Source organism: Pituophis catenifer, unplaced genomic scaffold, assembly GCF_029215685.1.
Source record: "Pituophis catenifer annectens isolate HBS135680 unplaced genomic scaffold, rPitCat1.0.hap2 SCAF_15, whole genome shotgun sequence".
Lineage (NCBI taxonomy): Eukaryota > Metazoa > Chordata > Lepidosauria > Squamata > Colubridae > Pituophis > Pituophis catenifer.
Window position 1 is genome coordinate 4,140,388 of NW_027256895.1, and position 17,310 is coordinate 4,157,697.

The 17,310-nt window shown below is 46.7% G+C and overlaps 1 protein-coding gene across 1 annotated transcript in view; it reads right to left on the minus strand.

Moving 5' to 3' along the window:
- The window catches only part of CARMIL3 (capping protein regulator and myosin 1 linker 3), a 64,016-nt gene that overhangs the window by 27,140 nt on the left and 19,566 nt on the right, over nt 1-17,310 (minus strand). The window contains exons 14-25 of the mRNA XM_070954533.1: nt 15,658-15,735; nt 14,027-14,103; nt 13,795-13,899; nt 12,516-12,585; nt 9,858-9,939; nt 8,821-8,917; nt 7,603-7,657; nt 6,710-6,882; nt 6,295-6,363; nt 3,820-3,913; nt 2,161-2,259; nt 1,626-1,754 (exon numbers count right to left, since the gene is read on the minus strand). Coding sequence (XP_070810634.1) covers nt 1,626-1,754; nt 2,161-2,259; nt 3,820-3,913; nt 6,295-6,363; nt 6,710-6,882; nt 7,603-7,657; nt 8,821-8,917; nt 9,858-9,939; nt 12,516-12,585; nt 13,795-13,899; nt 14,027-14,103; nt 15,658-15,735 — 1,128 coding nt within the window. The remainder of the gene's footprint in view (nt 1-1,625; nt 1,755-2,160; nt 2,260-3,819; nt 3,914-6,294; nt 6,364-6,709; nt 6,883-7,602; nt 7,658-8,820; nt 8,918-9,857; nt 9,940-12,515; nt 12,586-13,794; nt 13,900-14,026; nt 14,104-15,657; nt 15,736-17,310) is intronic.

Here is a 17,310-nt window from a genome sequence, read left to right on the forward strand (position 1 = left end):
ATCCTTCTTAAACTTGAAGTCCACCCTTCTTAAACTTGAACTCCACAAATTTGATGTCCATCCTTCTTAAATTTGGTCCATCCTTCTTAAACTTGAACTCCACAAATTTGAAGTCCATCCTTCTTAAACTTGAAGTCCACCCTTCTTAAACTTGAACTCCATAAATTTGAGGTCCATCCTTCTTAAACTTGAAGTCCATCCTTCTTAAATTTGGTCCATCCTTCTTAAACTTGAAGTCCACCCTTCTTAAACTTGAACTCCACAAATTTGAAGTCCATCTTTCTTAAACTTGAAGTCCATCCTTCTTAAACTTGAACTCCACAAATTTGAAGTCCATCCTTCTTAAACTTGAAGTCCACCCTTCTTAAACTTGAACTCCACAAATTTGAAGTCCATCCTTCTTAAACTTGAAGTCCATCCTTCTTAAACTTGGTCCAGCCTTCTTAAACTTGAAGTCCACCCTTCTTAAACTTGAACTCCACAATTGTGAAGTCCATTCCTCTTAAACTTTGTCCATCCTTCTTAAACTTGGTCCATCCTTCTTAAACTTGGTCCATCCTTCTTAAACCTGAACTCCACAAATTTGAAGTCCATCCCTCTTAAACTTCATCCACCCTTCTTAAACTTGGGGTTCACCCTTCTTAAACTTGAACTCCATAAATTTGAGGTCCATCCTTCTTAAACTTGAAGTCCATCCTTCTTAAATTTGGTCCATCCTTCTTAAACTTGAAGTCCACCCTTCTTAAACTTGAACTCCATAAATTTGAAGTCCATCCTTCTTAAACTTGAAGTCCATCCTTCTTAAACTTGGTCCAGCCTTCTTAAACTTGAAGTCCACCCTTCTTAAACTTGAACTCCACAATTGTGAAGTCCATTCCTCTTAAACTTTGTCCATCCTTCTTAAACTTTGTCCATCCTTCTTAAACTTGGTCCATCCTTCTTAAACTTGGTCCATCCTTCTTAAACCTGAACTCCACAAATTTGAAGTCCATCCCTCTTAAACTTCATCCACCCTTCTTAAACTTGGGGTTCACCCTTCTTAAACTTGAGCACCACAAATTTGAGGTCCATCCTTCTTAAACTTGAAGTCCACCCTTCTTAAACTTGGTCCATCCTTCTTAAACTTGGTCCATCCTTCTTAAACTTGAAGTGTATCTTTCTTAACATTGGTCTATCCTTCTTAAACTTGAATTCCACAAATTTGAAGTCCATCCTTCTTAAACTTAGTTCATCCTTCTTAAACTTGGTCCATCCTTCATAAATTGGAACTCTATCCTTCTTAAACTTGAAGTCTACCCTTCTTAAACTTGGTCCACCCTTCTTAAAATTATAGTCTACTTTTCTTAAACTTGAAGTCTACCCTTCTTAAAGTTGTTGAGGTAGAGAATCGCCCCTTGAAAAGGGGCCTCGGAGGTCATCTAATCTGACCCTCTATTCAAGGGGGAGACCCTAGGCTATTTTGGACAAAACGGCTGTCCAATCTCTTCTTTAAAACGGTCGTAGGTGCAAGGACCAGGTTTAAGTCATTTTTTTCCCCCAGTGCCGTTGTGACTTTGAACGGTCACTAAACGAGCGGTTGTGAAGTTGTAAGTTGAGGACTATCCATGTCAGCGGTAGTTCCTTACCGCTCTTGAATTCTTGGCTTCTTTCATCAACTTCCGGGCATACAGGACTTCCTCCTGGACAGAATCAGCTGAGCACGTTCTCAAGACCCGTAATTCCTCCTGAACTCGCACACAAAGCCGGCTCATCATCTAAAGGGGGGTGGGGGGGCAGGAGAGGAGAATGTTAATTCAGACTGCCCCCCCTTGACCTGAAAACCCTCCAATGTGCCTCAGAGGTGGGATTCGCTTACCTTCCCTACCGGTTCGCAAATGTGAGCTCTGTGTAGTGCTCGTGCATTACATCTGGGTGGGAGAACGGAGCCTCCCACAGTCGCTGCTACCGGTTCGCTCAATCCGGAGCGAACCGGCTGAATCCCACCTCTGATGTGCCTCTCCCCACGAGCCCATCAGAGACCCTGGAGGCATTTCAGGTCACCCCCAAATCCCACCCAGTCTTGCGGGTGTCCCCCTTGGTCACGTCGGCAAGCCCCCTCCCTTCCTCCCGGACGTTAAGGATGGACGGGAGAAGGACGTCCAGGGAGATGGGAACGTTTACTTGCTCGGCGCTATGGGTGACGATTCCTTGGTGGAGGCGGAAAGCTTGGTCCTGGGAGATCTTGGAAGAGTGGTTGTTCCGCAGGAGACACCACTGGATCTGAAGAGGGCGAGAAGATGGAGATAGCGGTGAAGACAGAACAGCTGAATTGCAGAAGGGATGAAAAAATGGAGATAGTGGTGAAGACAGAACAGCTGAATTGCAGAAGGGATGAAAAAATGGAGATAGTGGTGAAGACAGAACAGCTGAATTGCAGAAGGGACAAGAAGACAGAGATAGCGGTGAAGTCAGAACAGCTGAATTGCAGAAGGGACAAGAAGACAGAGATAACAGTGAAGACAGAACAGCTGAATTGCAGAAGAGATGAAAAATGGAGGTATCGGTGAAGACAGAACAGCTGAATTGCAGAAGGGATGAAAAAATGGAGGTATCGGTGAAGACAGAACAGCTGAATTGCAGAAGAGATGAAAAAATGGAGATAGCGGTGAAGACAGAACAGCTGAATTGCAGAAGGGACAAGAAGACAGAGATAATGGTGAAGACAGAACAGCTGAATTGCAGAAGGGATGAAAAAATGGAGATACTAGTGAAGACAGAACAGCTGAATTGTAGAAGGGATGAAAAAATGGAGATACTGGTGAAGACAGAACAGCTGAATTGCAGAAGGGACGAGAAGACGGAGATAGCTGTGAAGACAGAACATGTTCTGACCTAGGCTTCCCAAGAGCATGAAGCAAACTCCTTGTCCCAACAAAAAACAACCTTTTTATTAAGTTACTGTGAATTCCTCTCATTCACATCCAGCAAAGTCTTTCAAGGGAGAATTTACAGTCACAGACCTTATCTGGCTTGGAGAGCTGCCAGGCCACGAACTGGAGGCCTCCTGCAAACTCCACTCCCCTTTCGCTCCTCTTTATTCCCTATGGAAGGGGCCATTCACCGTCCACCTGTGGCTTTACTCCTGAGTTGACCCTTGTTCTTTAGCTGTTCCCTTCTCCTGGCAGCTCTACGCATGCTCACACTGGGAACAGGCTCCAGCTATTCTTCTGCCCCACTGATGTCCGACTCCGAAGGCAGCTGATAACTCGGATGGCCCTGGCCCCTCTCTGCCTCCAACGCAGAGCATTCATCAGAGCCTTCCCCAGACTCCAGGACTGGCCCATGTTCCTCCCCAACCTCCTCACTGTCTGAGTCTGCCACCAGCTCTGGCAGGCCACAACAGAACAACTAAATTGCAGAAGGGACGAAAAAAGACTGTACTTCGGACATTAACATGATTGAGCGGGTTCAGAGGTATTTCACGTGAAGAGTCCTCCACTTCTTTACTCACAACAGAATCTCTTATGCCACCAGGCTTAAAATTTTGGGCTTGGACAATCTGGAACTGCGCCGCCTACGGTCCGATCTAAGCATAATACATAAAATTGCCTGCTACAACATCTTGCCTGTCAAAGGACTTCTTCAGTTTTAACCGCAATAGTACACGGGCGAACGATCGATACAAACTCAAGGTAAATCCCTCCAAACTCGACTGCGGAAAATACGACTTCAGCAACAGAGTCTCTTCTTAAAAGCCTCCTTCTCGTGGCAAGTCGTTCCACTGGTTAATTAATTAATTAAGTAATAATACCAGATCGCTGGGACGGGGGGGGGGCTCACCTTTTGCCAAACCTCGTCCGTCCGGTCGGGGGCATTGCGGTACGCCGTGTTGATGTCGCTCATGGGCAACGCCATAAACTTGAGTGTGTAGTTGCTGAAGAAGAAGACAATTTGGAAAAAAAACCCCTGTTTTTAATCAGGCCCGAGCGACATGCGAGGTGTCAATGGCGTACAGCTAATCCTGGATTTATGACCATAATGAAGTCCAACATTTCCTAATTTTTGCTAAGCGAGACAGTTGTTAATAGCAATAGCACTTAGACTTATATACCGCTTCACGGTGCTTTTACAGCCCTCTCTAAGAGGTTTACAGAGTCTGCCTTATGGCCCCACAACGATCTGGGTCTTCATTTTACCCACCTCGGAAGGACGGAAGGCTGAGTCAACCTTGAGCCGGTCAGGATCGAACTGCTGGCAGAGCGGCAGAATTCGCCTGCAATACGATATTCTAACCACTGTGCCACCATGGCCCTTCCTTCCTTCCTTCCTCTCTCTCTCCTTCTCTCCTTTCCTTCCTTCTTTCCTTCTCCTCCATTTTCCTTCTTTCCTTCCACCCACCCTCCCTCCAGCCCTCCGTCTTCCTTCCTTCCTTCCTTCCCCTCCCTCCCTCTCTCATCCTTCCTTCCTTCCTCCCTCCCTCCATCTTCCTTTTGTCCTACCTTCCTATCCTCTGTCTCCTTCCTTCCTTCCCTCCCTCCATCTTCCTTCCAACTTCCACCATCTTCTTTCCCCTCCCTCCCTCCATCTTCCTCCCTCCCTTCTCTCCATCCCTCTTTCTTCTTCTCTTCCTCCCTCCCTCTTTCCTTCCTTCTTTCCTTCCCCCTCTTCTCCTTCCCCTCCTCTCCTCCTCCATATCTTCTCTTCCTCCATCCCTTCCTCTTCTATTCCTTCTCCTCCTCCTCCATCTCCTTTCTTCTCTATCCCTTCTTCTTCTTTTCCTCCTTCTTCTTCTCCATCTATTGCTATTTCTCTTCTCCTTCTCCATCCCTCTCCATCTCCATCTTCTTCTCCACCTCCTCTGTCCTAGTCCTATTAGACCTCTCGGCGGCTTTTGATACCATCGACCATGGTATCATGCTGCAGCGGTTGAGGGGGTTAGGAATAGGGGGCACCGTTTTGCGGTGGTTCTCCTCCTTCCTCTCCGACCGCTCGCAGTTTGTGTTGGCAGGGGGACAGAGGTCGACCTCGAGGCATCTCGCATGGGGAGTGTCGCAAGGGTCGGTCCTCTCGCCTCTCCTGTTCAACATTTATGTGAAGCCGCTGGGTGAGATCATCCGTGGTTTCGGGGTGAAGTGTCATCTGTACGCTGACGATACTCAGCTGTACATCTCCACCCCAGACCACCCCAACGATGCCCTTGATGTGATGTCCCGCTGCCTGGAGGCCGTGCGGGCCTGGATGGGGAGGAACAGGCTCAGACTCAACCCCTCCAAGACCGAGTGGCTGTGGCTTCCGGCGCCCCGATATAGTCAGCAAGTGCCATCGCTGACTATTGGGGGTGAATCTTTGCCCCCCACAGAGAGGGCTCGCAATCTGGGTGTCCTCCTGGACGCACGGCTGTCTTTAGAAGAGCACATGACGGCCGTGGCCAGGGGGGCCTTTTATCAGGTTCGCCTGATTCGCCAGTTGCAGCCCTTTCTGGATCGGGACGCCTTGCGCACGGTCACTCACGCCCTTGTCACCTCCCGGTTGGACTATTGTAATGCTCTCTACATGGGGCTCCCCTTGAAGAGCACTCGGAGGCTCCAACTGGTCCAGAATGCGGCCGCGCGGGTGGTTATGGGTGCAACACGTTGCGCCCACGTGACACCCCTCCTGCGCGAGCTGCACTGGCTCCCAGTGGTCTTCCGGGTGCGATTCAAGGTGTTGGTTACCACCTTTAAAGCGCTCCATGGCATAGGACCCGGGTACCTTCGAGACCGACTTCTGCCACCAATAGCCTCCCACCGACCAGTCCGCTCCCACAGAGAGGGTCTCCTCCGGGTGCCATCAGCCAAGTTATGTCGGCTGGCGACACCCAGGGGGAGGGCCTTCTCTGTGGGAGCTCCAGCCCTGTGGAATGAACTGCCCCCCGAAATACGAAAGATTTCCAACCTCCGGGTGTTTTGCTGCGCTCTGAAGACCCTGTTGTTCCGCCAGGCAGGGCTATTAACATAACGTTTTAAATTGGGGTATTTTAAATTTCTGGGATTTTAATTGGAGCCTAATTATTTAATGATTTTAAATTTTAAATTGTTGTTGTGTTTTTTGTGTTTTTAAATAGGCTGTACACCGCCCTGAGTCCTTCGGGAGAAGGGCGGTATAGAAATAAAATTATTATTATTATTATTATTATTATTCTCCTCCTCTCTGTCTTCCTCTCTGCCCAGCTGAACTACGGGTCCTTCCCAACTGATGTTTTAAGAAGGACTCCGGCACCCTCATCCAGAGAAGGTTCATCCTTCTCTTTTCAGATGGACATCCCTGCTCACTCACTTCTCCAAGGCCCTGGCGATGTCCTGGAAGCCTTGGGCAGTGGTCCCATTCCTGTCCCAGGAAATGCTTCTAAAAAAGAGGAAGACAGTCGAGTTTAGAGTGAGTTTTCTCCCCGTGGATGCATCCGTTGAGTCTTCTCATAGCCAGACTCCATCTTGGAAGCTTCTGCTGCCGTCAGACGTGTCCTTTAGGCAGAGATGGGATTCTCATAATTTACCTCCCAGTTTGCCCAGCACTGAAAATGTGGGCCCGGCCTTTCGCGCACGCCCTTTGCTCACACGCATGCCTTCTGTGTATGCGCCGGGCCTCAAATATGTGCCTAAATAGGACAGCATAGACCTGGGGTTTCCGCAACCGGTTCGCCTGAACCGATCCGAACCGGCTGATTACCACCTCTGCCTTCAGGCCTACTTACCTGAGTGTGCTGTTGATCTGCAGAGCTTTGGACAACATCTTGGCGCCGAGATCTTCCATGTTGTTCCCACTCAGGTCCACTTTGGTCAAGCAAGTGTTGCTCCCTAGAGCGTTGATCAGGATGCTACAACGGGTTTTCAGACGGGAATCGGCCACTGAGAAGGACTGTAAGGACTTTGTTGTGGGGGGTGGAGGGGAGAGAGAGAAGGAGGAGAGAAAGGGGAGAGGGGCTGAGCAGCCATTTTGAATCCCCTAAAAAAAAATCAGCTTCTACCCCTTTCTCGTCGCCCCAGAACCACCTTCAACTTAACACTTAAATTGGTTTTAAACAGTTCGGGGTTTTAAATTTGTCGGAGCCAAAACTATTTAATTTGATTTGATTCTACTTTTAAATTTTGTATGGATGTGTTTTTATTGTCTGGCTGTACACCGCCCTGAGTCCTTCGGGAGTAGGGCGGTATAGAAATCGAAATAATAAATAAATAAATAAAATAAATAAACACATTTTGCTAGGAACAACTCATAAGCCCTGTGGTGCGGTGGCCTAGAGGTGGAGCTCTTGCCTCACAATCAGGAGGCTGTGAGTTCGATCCTAAGTAGAGGCTAATATTTCTCTCTCTGGGAACAATGAGAATATATATCTGCTGAACAAAACTCCGCACTGGCAAAAGGAAGGGCATCCGGCCAGTAAAACACTCAGCTCCATTCAGTTGTGCAGACTCTACCCCGCAAGGGATTACAAGGTCATTAATGCATTGTAAGCCGCCCTGAGTCTCCGGAGAAGGGCGGCATATAAATCAAATTAAAAAAAAAATGAAAAACAACTCAAAAGCCCTGTAAATAATATTAATAATAATTCTAGTGAATTATGTTTTGCACCGGCCAAGAACTTACACACTCTTCTTCTTGGATAAATTGCACTAACTTCTGGAGAATTTCTTCCAGGGTCCTGAGGTAAAAAGATTAAAAATGGCTCCTGTCAACATTACATCGTCCTCAATATCCCCATCCTTTTCTCCTCCTCGAAACTAGGAAGGAATTGCACTCATTACAAGGCTGTCCTCAACTTAGGACCACAATTGAAACCCGACGTTTCTGTGGCTAAGTGGGAGCCTACGGGGGGTGGTGGGGGTGGGGAAGGCCGTTTTTGCCCTCCCCAGACTCCTAGAAAGGCTCTGGAGGCTGAGGAGAGCAAAAAACGGGCCTACTGTGCCATTGCGTGTCAGGAGAGGGGGTCGCGGGGGGGGTGTCGTACATACATGCGCGGGGACAGGACACATAGAATTATGGGTGTGGGCACCCCCCCCCACTCCTGGCATGCCATGGCAAAAAGGTTAGCCACCACTGGTTTAAGCATTTCTCCCAGTACAAACTTATGCTGGCGATTCTCCCCAATTCCTGCCCATGTCCCAATCTCCTTATCAAAGATGTCTTCCTGTTTAGCCAATTGATTGATTGTTCTTCCTTTATCGGCTGGTTTGTCAGTCCCATTTTTTTGCTCCAGTCCTTGATTTATTTGTCGATGTCGCCACTTCGCCTGTTCTTTTCTTCTTTGAGCTTTTGCTTCATTTGCTGGTTTTTCCGATCCCTCTGTTTTTTTTCCCCCTGTTCGTAGTCAATTTGCTGGTTTAAGTAGTCCATTTCATCCAGCGGTGGGTTTCACATTTTGTTACTACCGGTTCACCGTGCGCGGGCATGCTCTGTTTGTGCACGGACACCCCCGGTTCACGCACGGGCCCCGTTTACGCGCAGTCCTGCCTTCCGCGCATGCGCCCGGCCTCAAATACGTGCCTAAATAGGACGGCATAGAGCCGGGGCAGTGGGGTGGACCCATCTGCGATTTCCACAACCGGTTTGCCTGAACCAGTCCGAACCGGCTGAATCCCACCTCTGATTTCATCCAATCTTTCTATCCTTTCTACCAATTCCTGGGCCGTTTGGTCTTTATTCGTTGTTCTTTGCAGAATATTTTCCGTTTTCTCCTCTATACCATCCATTGATATTTTTATATTTTGGAACAATGAGGTCATCATTAGATTGTGGTCCAACCCGAAAAACTCTTAGCCTCACTGGGTGCAGGAAAATGGCGCCTGTTTCCCCGCAAACACTCACCGGGATTTGACGTTGAAATTCTTTCCGAGCCAGAGATGTTTCAAAGATTTGTTCTTACTCAACGCCGGAAGCAAAGTGATCAAATCTGCATCGAAGCCTGTTGGGATGAGAAAACAGTAATCGATCGTGTTTATATCCTTGTACAGGTAATCCTCGTCTTATGAACAGTTCACTTAGTGACTGCTCGAAGTTACAATAATGGCATTGAAAAAATTCACAGGGCCATTTTTCACACTTAGCACCGTGATAGCATGCCCCGTGGTCATGTGATCCAAATTCAGTTGCTTGGCAACAACTCATATTTATGACGGTCGCAGATGGAGTCATCTGATCAGTTTTTGCGACCTGACAAGCCAAGTCGATGGGGAAAGCCAGATTCACTTAACAACCGTGTTACTTATTTAAGAACTGCAGTGATTCACTTAACAACCGTGTTACTCATTTAAAAACTGCAGTGATTCACTTAACAACCGTGATAAAAAAGGTTGTAACTAACTTCACAACTGTGGTGATTCACTTAACAACCAGGGCAAAAAATGTCGTAAAAAGGGGGCAAATTCATTTAACAAATGTTTCACTTAGCAACATAAATGTTGCGCTCTGTTGTGGACATAACTCAAGGACGACCTGTCGTTTATTTCTATTTCCAAGTAGTCCCCGATGTACGACCACAACGGAGCCCCACATTTCTGTTGTTTTTACGACCTTTCTTGCCACGGATGTTAAGAGAATTGTTGCAATTGTTAACTTAGCAACATGGTTGTTAAGAGAATCTGGCTTCAGTTCACGACGGTGGCAAGAGAGATCGTAAAACGGGTCAAAACTCACTTCACAACTGTCTCGCTTAGTCACAGAAACCTGGGGCTCGGTTACGGTCATAAATTGAGGGCTACCGGGCATGAACTTGCCAATTCGGAATGTGGTTGTTAAGTCAGGGACTTCCAGCAATTTCCCTGCATATGGCAAAGTGTTGGACCAGACAAAGCCACGATTCTCCGATTCTACCTTTGCATCCAAACCGGATTTTTGAGACTCACCGTTATCCGAAATATCGAGACCGCTCAGGGCGTTTATTCCAGGCATCTGTTCTTGAAGGACTTGAGCTCCCGGAGAACGGAGCTAACATAGAAAGGCAAAAAGAAATTGGTATTTATTTAGAATAGAATAGAATAGAACAGAACAGAACAGAATTAGAATACAATATAATAGAATTAGAATAGAATAGAATAAGAATAGAATAGATTTAGATTTAGAATACAATATAATAGAATTAGAATAGAATAGAATAGAATAGAATAGAATAGAATAGAATAGAATAGAATAGAACAGAACAGAATTAGAATACAATATAATAGAATTAGAATAGAATAGAACAGAACAGATTTAGAATAGAATAGAATACAATACAATACAATATAATAGAATTAGAATAGAATAGAATAGAATAGAATAGAATAGAATAGAATAGATTTAGATTTAGAATACAACATAATAGAATTAAAATAGAATAGAATAAGAATAGATTTAGATTTAGAATACAATATAATAGAATTAGAATAGAATAGAATAGAATAGAATTAGAATAGAATAGAATTAGAATAGAATAGATTTAGATTTAGAATACAATATAATAGAATTAGAATAGAATAGAATAGAATAGAATTAGAATAGAATAGATTTAGATTTAGAATACAATATAATAGAATTAGAATAGAATAAGAATAGAATAGGTTTAGATTTAGATTTAGAACAGAATGGAATGGAATGGAATGGAATGGAATGGAATGGAATAGAATAGAATAGAATAGAATAGAATAGAATAGAATAGAATAGAATAGAATAGAATAGAATAATAACTTTATTGCCACTTTGAATGTACACTAATCGGCATACACGAAAATGAAATTTCATTGCAGACAGCTCTCAAAGGGTCACCGCCTCCGATATACACGACACGAACATGACAAAATATATAAATAAATACAAAATTATGTGTATATATACCCCCGTCTATTCTATGACACAGAGAAACATCACACAGCCTAGTTCGGAGGTCTACATGCACAGAGCGAGGAAAAAACGATTCTTGTGAGTTTACCGGACGGATGGCCTAGGGAACAAAGCTGTTACAGAATGAGTAGTCATACGGTGAATGAATACATTTTATTTATTTATTTATGATTACCACACTTCACTTAGTGACCGTTCACAGTTACAACGGTAGTGAAAAAAAGTGACTTATGGTTGTTTTTCCTACTTATGTCCATCGCAGCATCCCCGTGGCTACATGATTTACATCTGGATGCTTGACAACTGCTTCACATTTATGACGATTGCAGTGTCCCGGGATCCCCCGATTCTCTTTTGCGAACTTCTGACCAGCCAAGTCCCTGGGGCATCCAGATTCACTTAACAACCGGGTTCCTAACTTAAGAACCGTAACAATTCACTTAACTGTCAGCACTTCAAACTACATTCATTCTAGGGCTGACATAAGGAGGAGAAGACGGGGCAGCTGGCAAGAGGACGCTTGACTTTTCACCTCCTTATTTTCCCTGAAGATAATATCCCCTAGGAGATGGGTTGGGAGGGGGGACATTCCTGGGAGCTGAAGTAGTAGATATGGGGAGATTGATTTGGAAGATGGCCAATGAGACGCAGAGAATTGGGGAACGGAAAGGGAAGGTTTGGGGTCAGGAAGTCAAGTGTTGGCTTCGACATAATCGGGGACAGATTGTCGTGCTTAATAAATGAAAGATTTCATCAAAGACCATCTGTTTGGAAATGCAATTTATATGAGACAACATCGAAACCTGACATTAACCAACGTGGCAAGACCAGAAAAGTGGGTAAAATGGGATAAACTCACTTCACAAATGTTTCACTTAGCGACATAAATTTTGGGCTCACTTGTGGCCGTAATCCAAGGACCAGCAGTATAAAGTTTAAACTTTATGTAAAGTTTGAGTATGGAAGTTCTCAGAGTCTCCTGCTTAGGCGGGGGGTTGTAGCTGGATACCGTGCTTCGCTACAAAACTATGTGATCGGTCTTGATAAATTGACAGTTAAAGCTTGAATTAATGAGTAGTTACGATCAGCCTCTCCCCTTCTCTCCCTCAGGCTTGCCCCACAGAAGTCTCTCCTGTCCTATCCTCCTTCTCTCTCTCAGGCTGGCCCCACTGATCCTCTCCTCTCCCCTTCTCTCCCTCAGGCTTGCCCCACAGAAGTCTCTCCTGTCCTATCCTCCTTCTCTCTCTCAGGCTGGCCCCACTGATCCTCTCCTCTCCCCTTCTCTCCCTCAGGCTTGCCCCACAGAAGTCTCTCCTGTCCTATCCCCTTCTCTCCCTTTCAGGTGGGGAGGGGGAGTAAAATGTCTAAACTCCCAGCCCGCAGGCCGGATGAGTCACACCCTGGCCACGCCCATGCCCAAGTGGCAGTTGGAACAGAGTTCTTTTCAGGTCGGGAGGGGGAGTAGAACGTCTAACTCCTTAGCATCAGACCGTAAATATAAGAAATACTAATGATCTGATGGTCATTTCGAAAAATCCTTTCTTAGCAAGCACCTAGAAGCCAAGAGGAACATACGTGCCAAATTTCAAGTTTGTAGGCTTTACGGTTCTGGAGATTTCGTGATGATGCGCGAGTGGTATTTTGCATATATATAGAGAGATTTCATCCCCATATCCCGATTTTACCTCACATCCGCTCAAATCCAGGTGCAGGTCACTGAGGTGGGTATTGGCAGACAAACCTTGCATAAGAGACCTGCGTGAAGGGTGAAAACACGGATTATTGCTTTTCAATGTTTTGGCATGTATATTTTCCCTAGTCTCTTAAGCCTTTAAAGAGGGAAGTTTAATTTAATTTAACAGGGTGGCCGATCAAACCACCAAATGTTTATAAACAAAATGAAGTTAAAAGACTAAACCACAAAAAAATGTACAAAGTCAGGAATGGGGTGAAATTGTTATCCCGTTAGTGCCTCTGTTGTCCCAACAAACACTCACAACACACGTGCAAATAACATGTATTTGAGAGACAGTTTGGTCTAGTGGTTAAGGTACCACTCTAGAAAGCAGGAGATGTGAATTCTAGTTCCACCTTAGGTATGAAAGCCAGCTGTGTGACTTTGGGCCAATCACCAGGAGACGGTGAGTTCTAGTCCTGCCTTAGGTATGAAATGTGACTGGGTGACTTTGGACCAATCACCAGAGACGGTGAGTTCTAGTCCTGCCTTAGGTATGAAATATGGCTGGGTCACTTTGAGCCAATCACTAGGAGATGGTGAGTTCTAGTCCCACCTAAGGTACAAAAGCCAGCTGGGTGACTTTAGGGCAATCACCAGGAGACAGTGAGTTCTAGTCCCGCCTTAGACACGAAAGCCGGATGGGTGATTTTGGCCCAATCACCAGGTGACTGTGAGTTCTAGTCCTGCCTTAGGTATGAAATATAGCTGGGTCACTTTGGGCCAATCACCAGGTGACTGTGAGTTCTAGTCCTGCCTAGGTATGAAATGTGACTGGGTGACTTTGGGCCAATCACCAGGAGACAGTGAGTTCTAGTCCTGCCTTAGGTATGAAATATGGCTGGGTGACTTCGTACGAATCACCAAGTGACTGTGAGTTCTAGTCCCACCTTAGACACAAAAGCCAGATGGGTGATTTTGGCCCAATCATCAGGTGACTGTGAGTTCTAGTCCTGCCTTAGGTATGAAATATAGCTGGGTCACTTTGGGCCAATCACCAGGAGAGGGTGAGTTCTAGTCTCGCCTTACGCGTGGAAGCCAACTGGCTAACTTTGGACCAGTCCCCCCCTCCCTCTCTCTCTCAACCCACCCACCTCGCAGGGTCGTGGGCTCCTTTTTGTGACTCGACACCGCCCCCCCCAGTGAAATTCCACAGAAGACAATCATACCCCCGGTTTTGTAACATGCGCAGCCCAACGTGGGGCCCCGAGACCGTGCTTGAGACTCACCGCAAGGCTTCTACGGGGACCCTGATGCCGGATAGGTTCACATAGTTGAGTGAGTAGGCACTGCAGAAAAACTGCTTCAGAGAGGGTGGGAATTCTTTTCCCTTCCTGGCCGGGGGCGGTGATGGTGAGTGGGGGGGGGGAAGAGAGGATTCCTCTTATTTCTTAGCCAGAAAAAGACACACGCATCCCTCCGCTCTCCCTTTGCAGGTGTTAAAAACAATATTATCCTTACCGGTGGGAAAAGGTGTTTCGCGAAAGATTGAGGTAGCAGAGACGAGGGCAGCAGCCGTGCAGCAACGCACTAAAAAGCTACAAAAAAAAAAAAAAAAGCCGCAGAATTGTTTGGCTTTGGGACACGACCACCACATGTGGTAGTATGTCCCTTTTTGTGCTTTGCATTTCCAGCAGAGTGAAGATGTATTGGGGAACATTTTGGAGATCCGTGCCGGTGGGAGATGCCATCTTTAAAACATCTTGTAGATATTTTCTTTGTACGGTACTGATAGTATCAGTTTGCTGTTAATTTTCCATAGTTTTTCCCATTTGTTTAGTTCTATAGGGTATCCGAAATTCATCGCCCACGTAATCATATTTTCCTTGACTATCTCCTCCTCTAATTTATATGCCAGTAAGAAGTTATAGATTTTTGTTATTAGTTTCTCAAAAAATGCTTTGAAAAGCCTCTGCCGATCAGGCAACACAGCTGGGATCGTCAGAGGCTTTTCAAAGCATTTTGTTTTACCACCTCTTTGGCCGAAGAGGTTGCAGAAAAAAAATGCTTTGAAAAGCCTCTCTGACGATCCCAGCTGAGCCGCGCGATCTTCAGAGGCTTTTTAAATTTTTTTTTTACTTTTAAAAGCATTTTTTTGGCAGAAGAGGTTGTAGAAAAAATGCTTTTAAAAGTAAAAAAAAAAAGCCTCTGATGATCGTGCGGCTCAGCTGGGCATGGTGGAGGGGGGGGGGGCGCAGGGATTTTTGCTACCGGTTCTCCGAACCACCCGCCGCCGTTGCTACCAGATCAGGCGATCCGGTCTGAACCGGGAGCATTTCACCTCTGCCAGGATACCATCCAAAGTTGGCAACCCGCAATGCCATAGGTCAGAGAGGGGTGTCAAACTCGATTTCATTGAGGGCCGCATCAGGGTTGTGTTTGACCTCAGGGGTGGAAGGCGTGGCCGGGGGGGGGGTCGTGGCCAGCTCGACGTCATTCGTGTCGGAGAGGCGCCTGTGGCGGCCCGAGCACTCTGCCAGCAAAAACGGGCTCCCGAGCTCCGTTTCCAGCCGCCACGGCCTCCTGCAACCTTCCGCTAGTGAAAATGGAGTTTGGGGGGGGCGCGTGTGTTCCCTCCCACCCGTGCCCCATTTACTGCTGTGACGGCCTCCTGCAGCCCTCTGGGAGCTCCGTTTTCGCCGGTCCGAGCGCTTTGCCAGCGAAAACGGTTTTCAGCTGGAACGGCCTCCTGCAACTCTCTGTCAGCGAAAATAGAGTTTGGGGAGGGCTGCTCCATTTTCACTGGCAGAGGCACCACGGGCTGGTTCTTCGCTGTTTCCAGGGTAGCTCCGCGGGCTAGATCTAAACATCCTGCGCGCCGGATCCGGCCCCCTCCCCCCCTTGAGTTGGACACCTCTGCCATAGCTACACCGTAGTCTGCGGTCCCTAACTTTTCTGGCTTGGCAGATTGTTCTGTGTGAGTGGCAGGCGCCTGTCAGCTCCATTTGACCAAGAACGGAGCTGCCAGCATGCGCAGCTGGTGAAGCCCGATTCCGAATGGTTCACGGCCCGGTAAAGGGCCGGGGGCCCTGGGGATTGGGGATCCCTGCCGTAGCCAGCCTGTCCCCATATCCGTTCGCTGAAATCCTTACTGCGTCTACAGCACAATCCGTGGAGGATACGTCCAGGTGAATCAGTGCATTAGGCTGTGCCAGGAATGAGTAGAAACTCTGTAAGGAGACCAAGATGGAAAGGCGTAAACAAACCAGTTTATGCAGGTAGACATAGAACAGTTCATTTAGTGTCCTTTCAACGTTACAACGGCAAAAAAGTGAATTATGATTGTTTTTCACACTTACGACCGTTGCAGGATCCGTCCCTTCCCGGTTAAAATTCAGACGCTTGGCACCTGTCTCATATTTATGACGGTTGCCGTGTCCCCACTGTCACAGTGCTCAGGGAAACGTTTGGGAAGTGAATTTTGCTTCATTTTACGACGGGTTTTTTTGCCACCGTGGTGGAGTGAACCCCTGCCGTTTTTTAAGTGAGCAAAACGGTTGTTAAGTGAATCTGGCTCCCCCCCCCACGATTGACTTGGCTTGTCAGAAGGTCGCAAAAGGGGATCGTGCGACCCAAGGACGCTGCGACCGTCGTAAGTATGAATCGATTGGCAAGCGTCTGAATTTTGATCCCGTGATGGCGAGAAGGCTGGGATGCTGGTCGTAAGTGTGAGAACAAGTCATGGTACTTTTTTTTCAGTGCCGTTGTAACTTTGAACCGTCCCTTAACGAATGGTTGTAAGTCGAGGACTCTTTGTACTTGTACCGTTGTTGTTCTTGTTTTTTTTACTTGTCTAATTTTGGGTTTTCCCCTGTTGGAACATTCCAGATTCTGGAGATATGAGGAGATTATAATGTTGTGTCTCCCTCCGTCCAAAGTTGGAATTTACATCCAGAAAGAGATTTTTCTGGACAATGGTGTGATCTGGCTCCGATTGCAGCTGGATGACAGAATCACAGAGGTGAAAGTCCAATTCCTTAGTTCAGAAACCTTTTACCATTTCAGACAAATGGTTGTCCGATCTCTTCTCAAAAAGGAGGAGGAGGAAGAGAAGGAAGAAAGGAGGAGAAGGAAGAAGAAAAGAGGAGGAGGAGCAGGAAGAAAGGAGGAGGAGGAAGAAAGGAGGAGGAGGAGGAAGAGGAGGGGAAAGAGGAGGAGAGAAAGAAGAAAGGAGGAGGAGGAAGAGAAGGAAGAAAGGAGGAGAGAAAGAAGAAAGGAGGAGGAGGAAGAGAAGGAAGAAAGGAGGAGAGAAAGAAGAAAGGAGGAGGAGGAAGAGAAGGAAGAAAGGAGGAGAAGGAAGAAGAAAAGAGGAGGAGGAAGAAAGGAGGAGGAGGAGGAGGAGGAAGAGGAGGGGAAAGAGGAGGAGAGAAAGAAGAAAAGAGGAGGAGGAAGAGAAGGAAGAAAGGAGAAGGAAGAAGAAAAGAGGAGGAGGAGGAGGAAGAAAGGAGGAGGAGGAGGAAGAAAGGAGGAGGAGGAGGAGGAAGAGGAAGGGAAAGAGGAGGAAAAAAAGAAGAAAGGAGGAGGAGGAAGATAAGGAAGAAAGGAGGATAAGGAAGAAGAAAAGAGGAGGAGGAGGAGGAAGAAGAAAGGAGGAGGAGGAGGAAGAGGAGGGGGGAAAGGAGGAGCAAGAAGAAGAAAGGAGGAGGAGGAAGAGAAGGAAGAAAGGAGGAGAAGGAAGAAGAAAGGAGGAGGAGGAGAAGGAAGAAAGGAGGAGGAAGAGGAGGGGAAAGAGGAGGAGCAAGAAG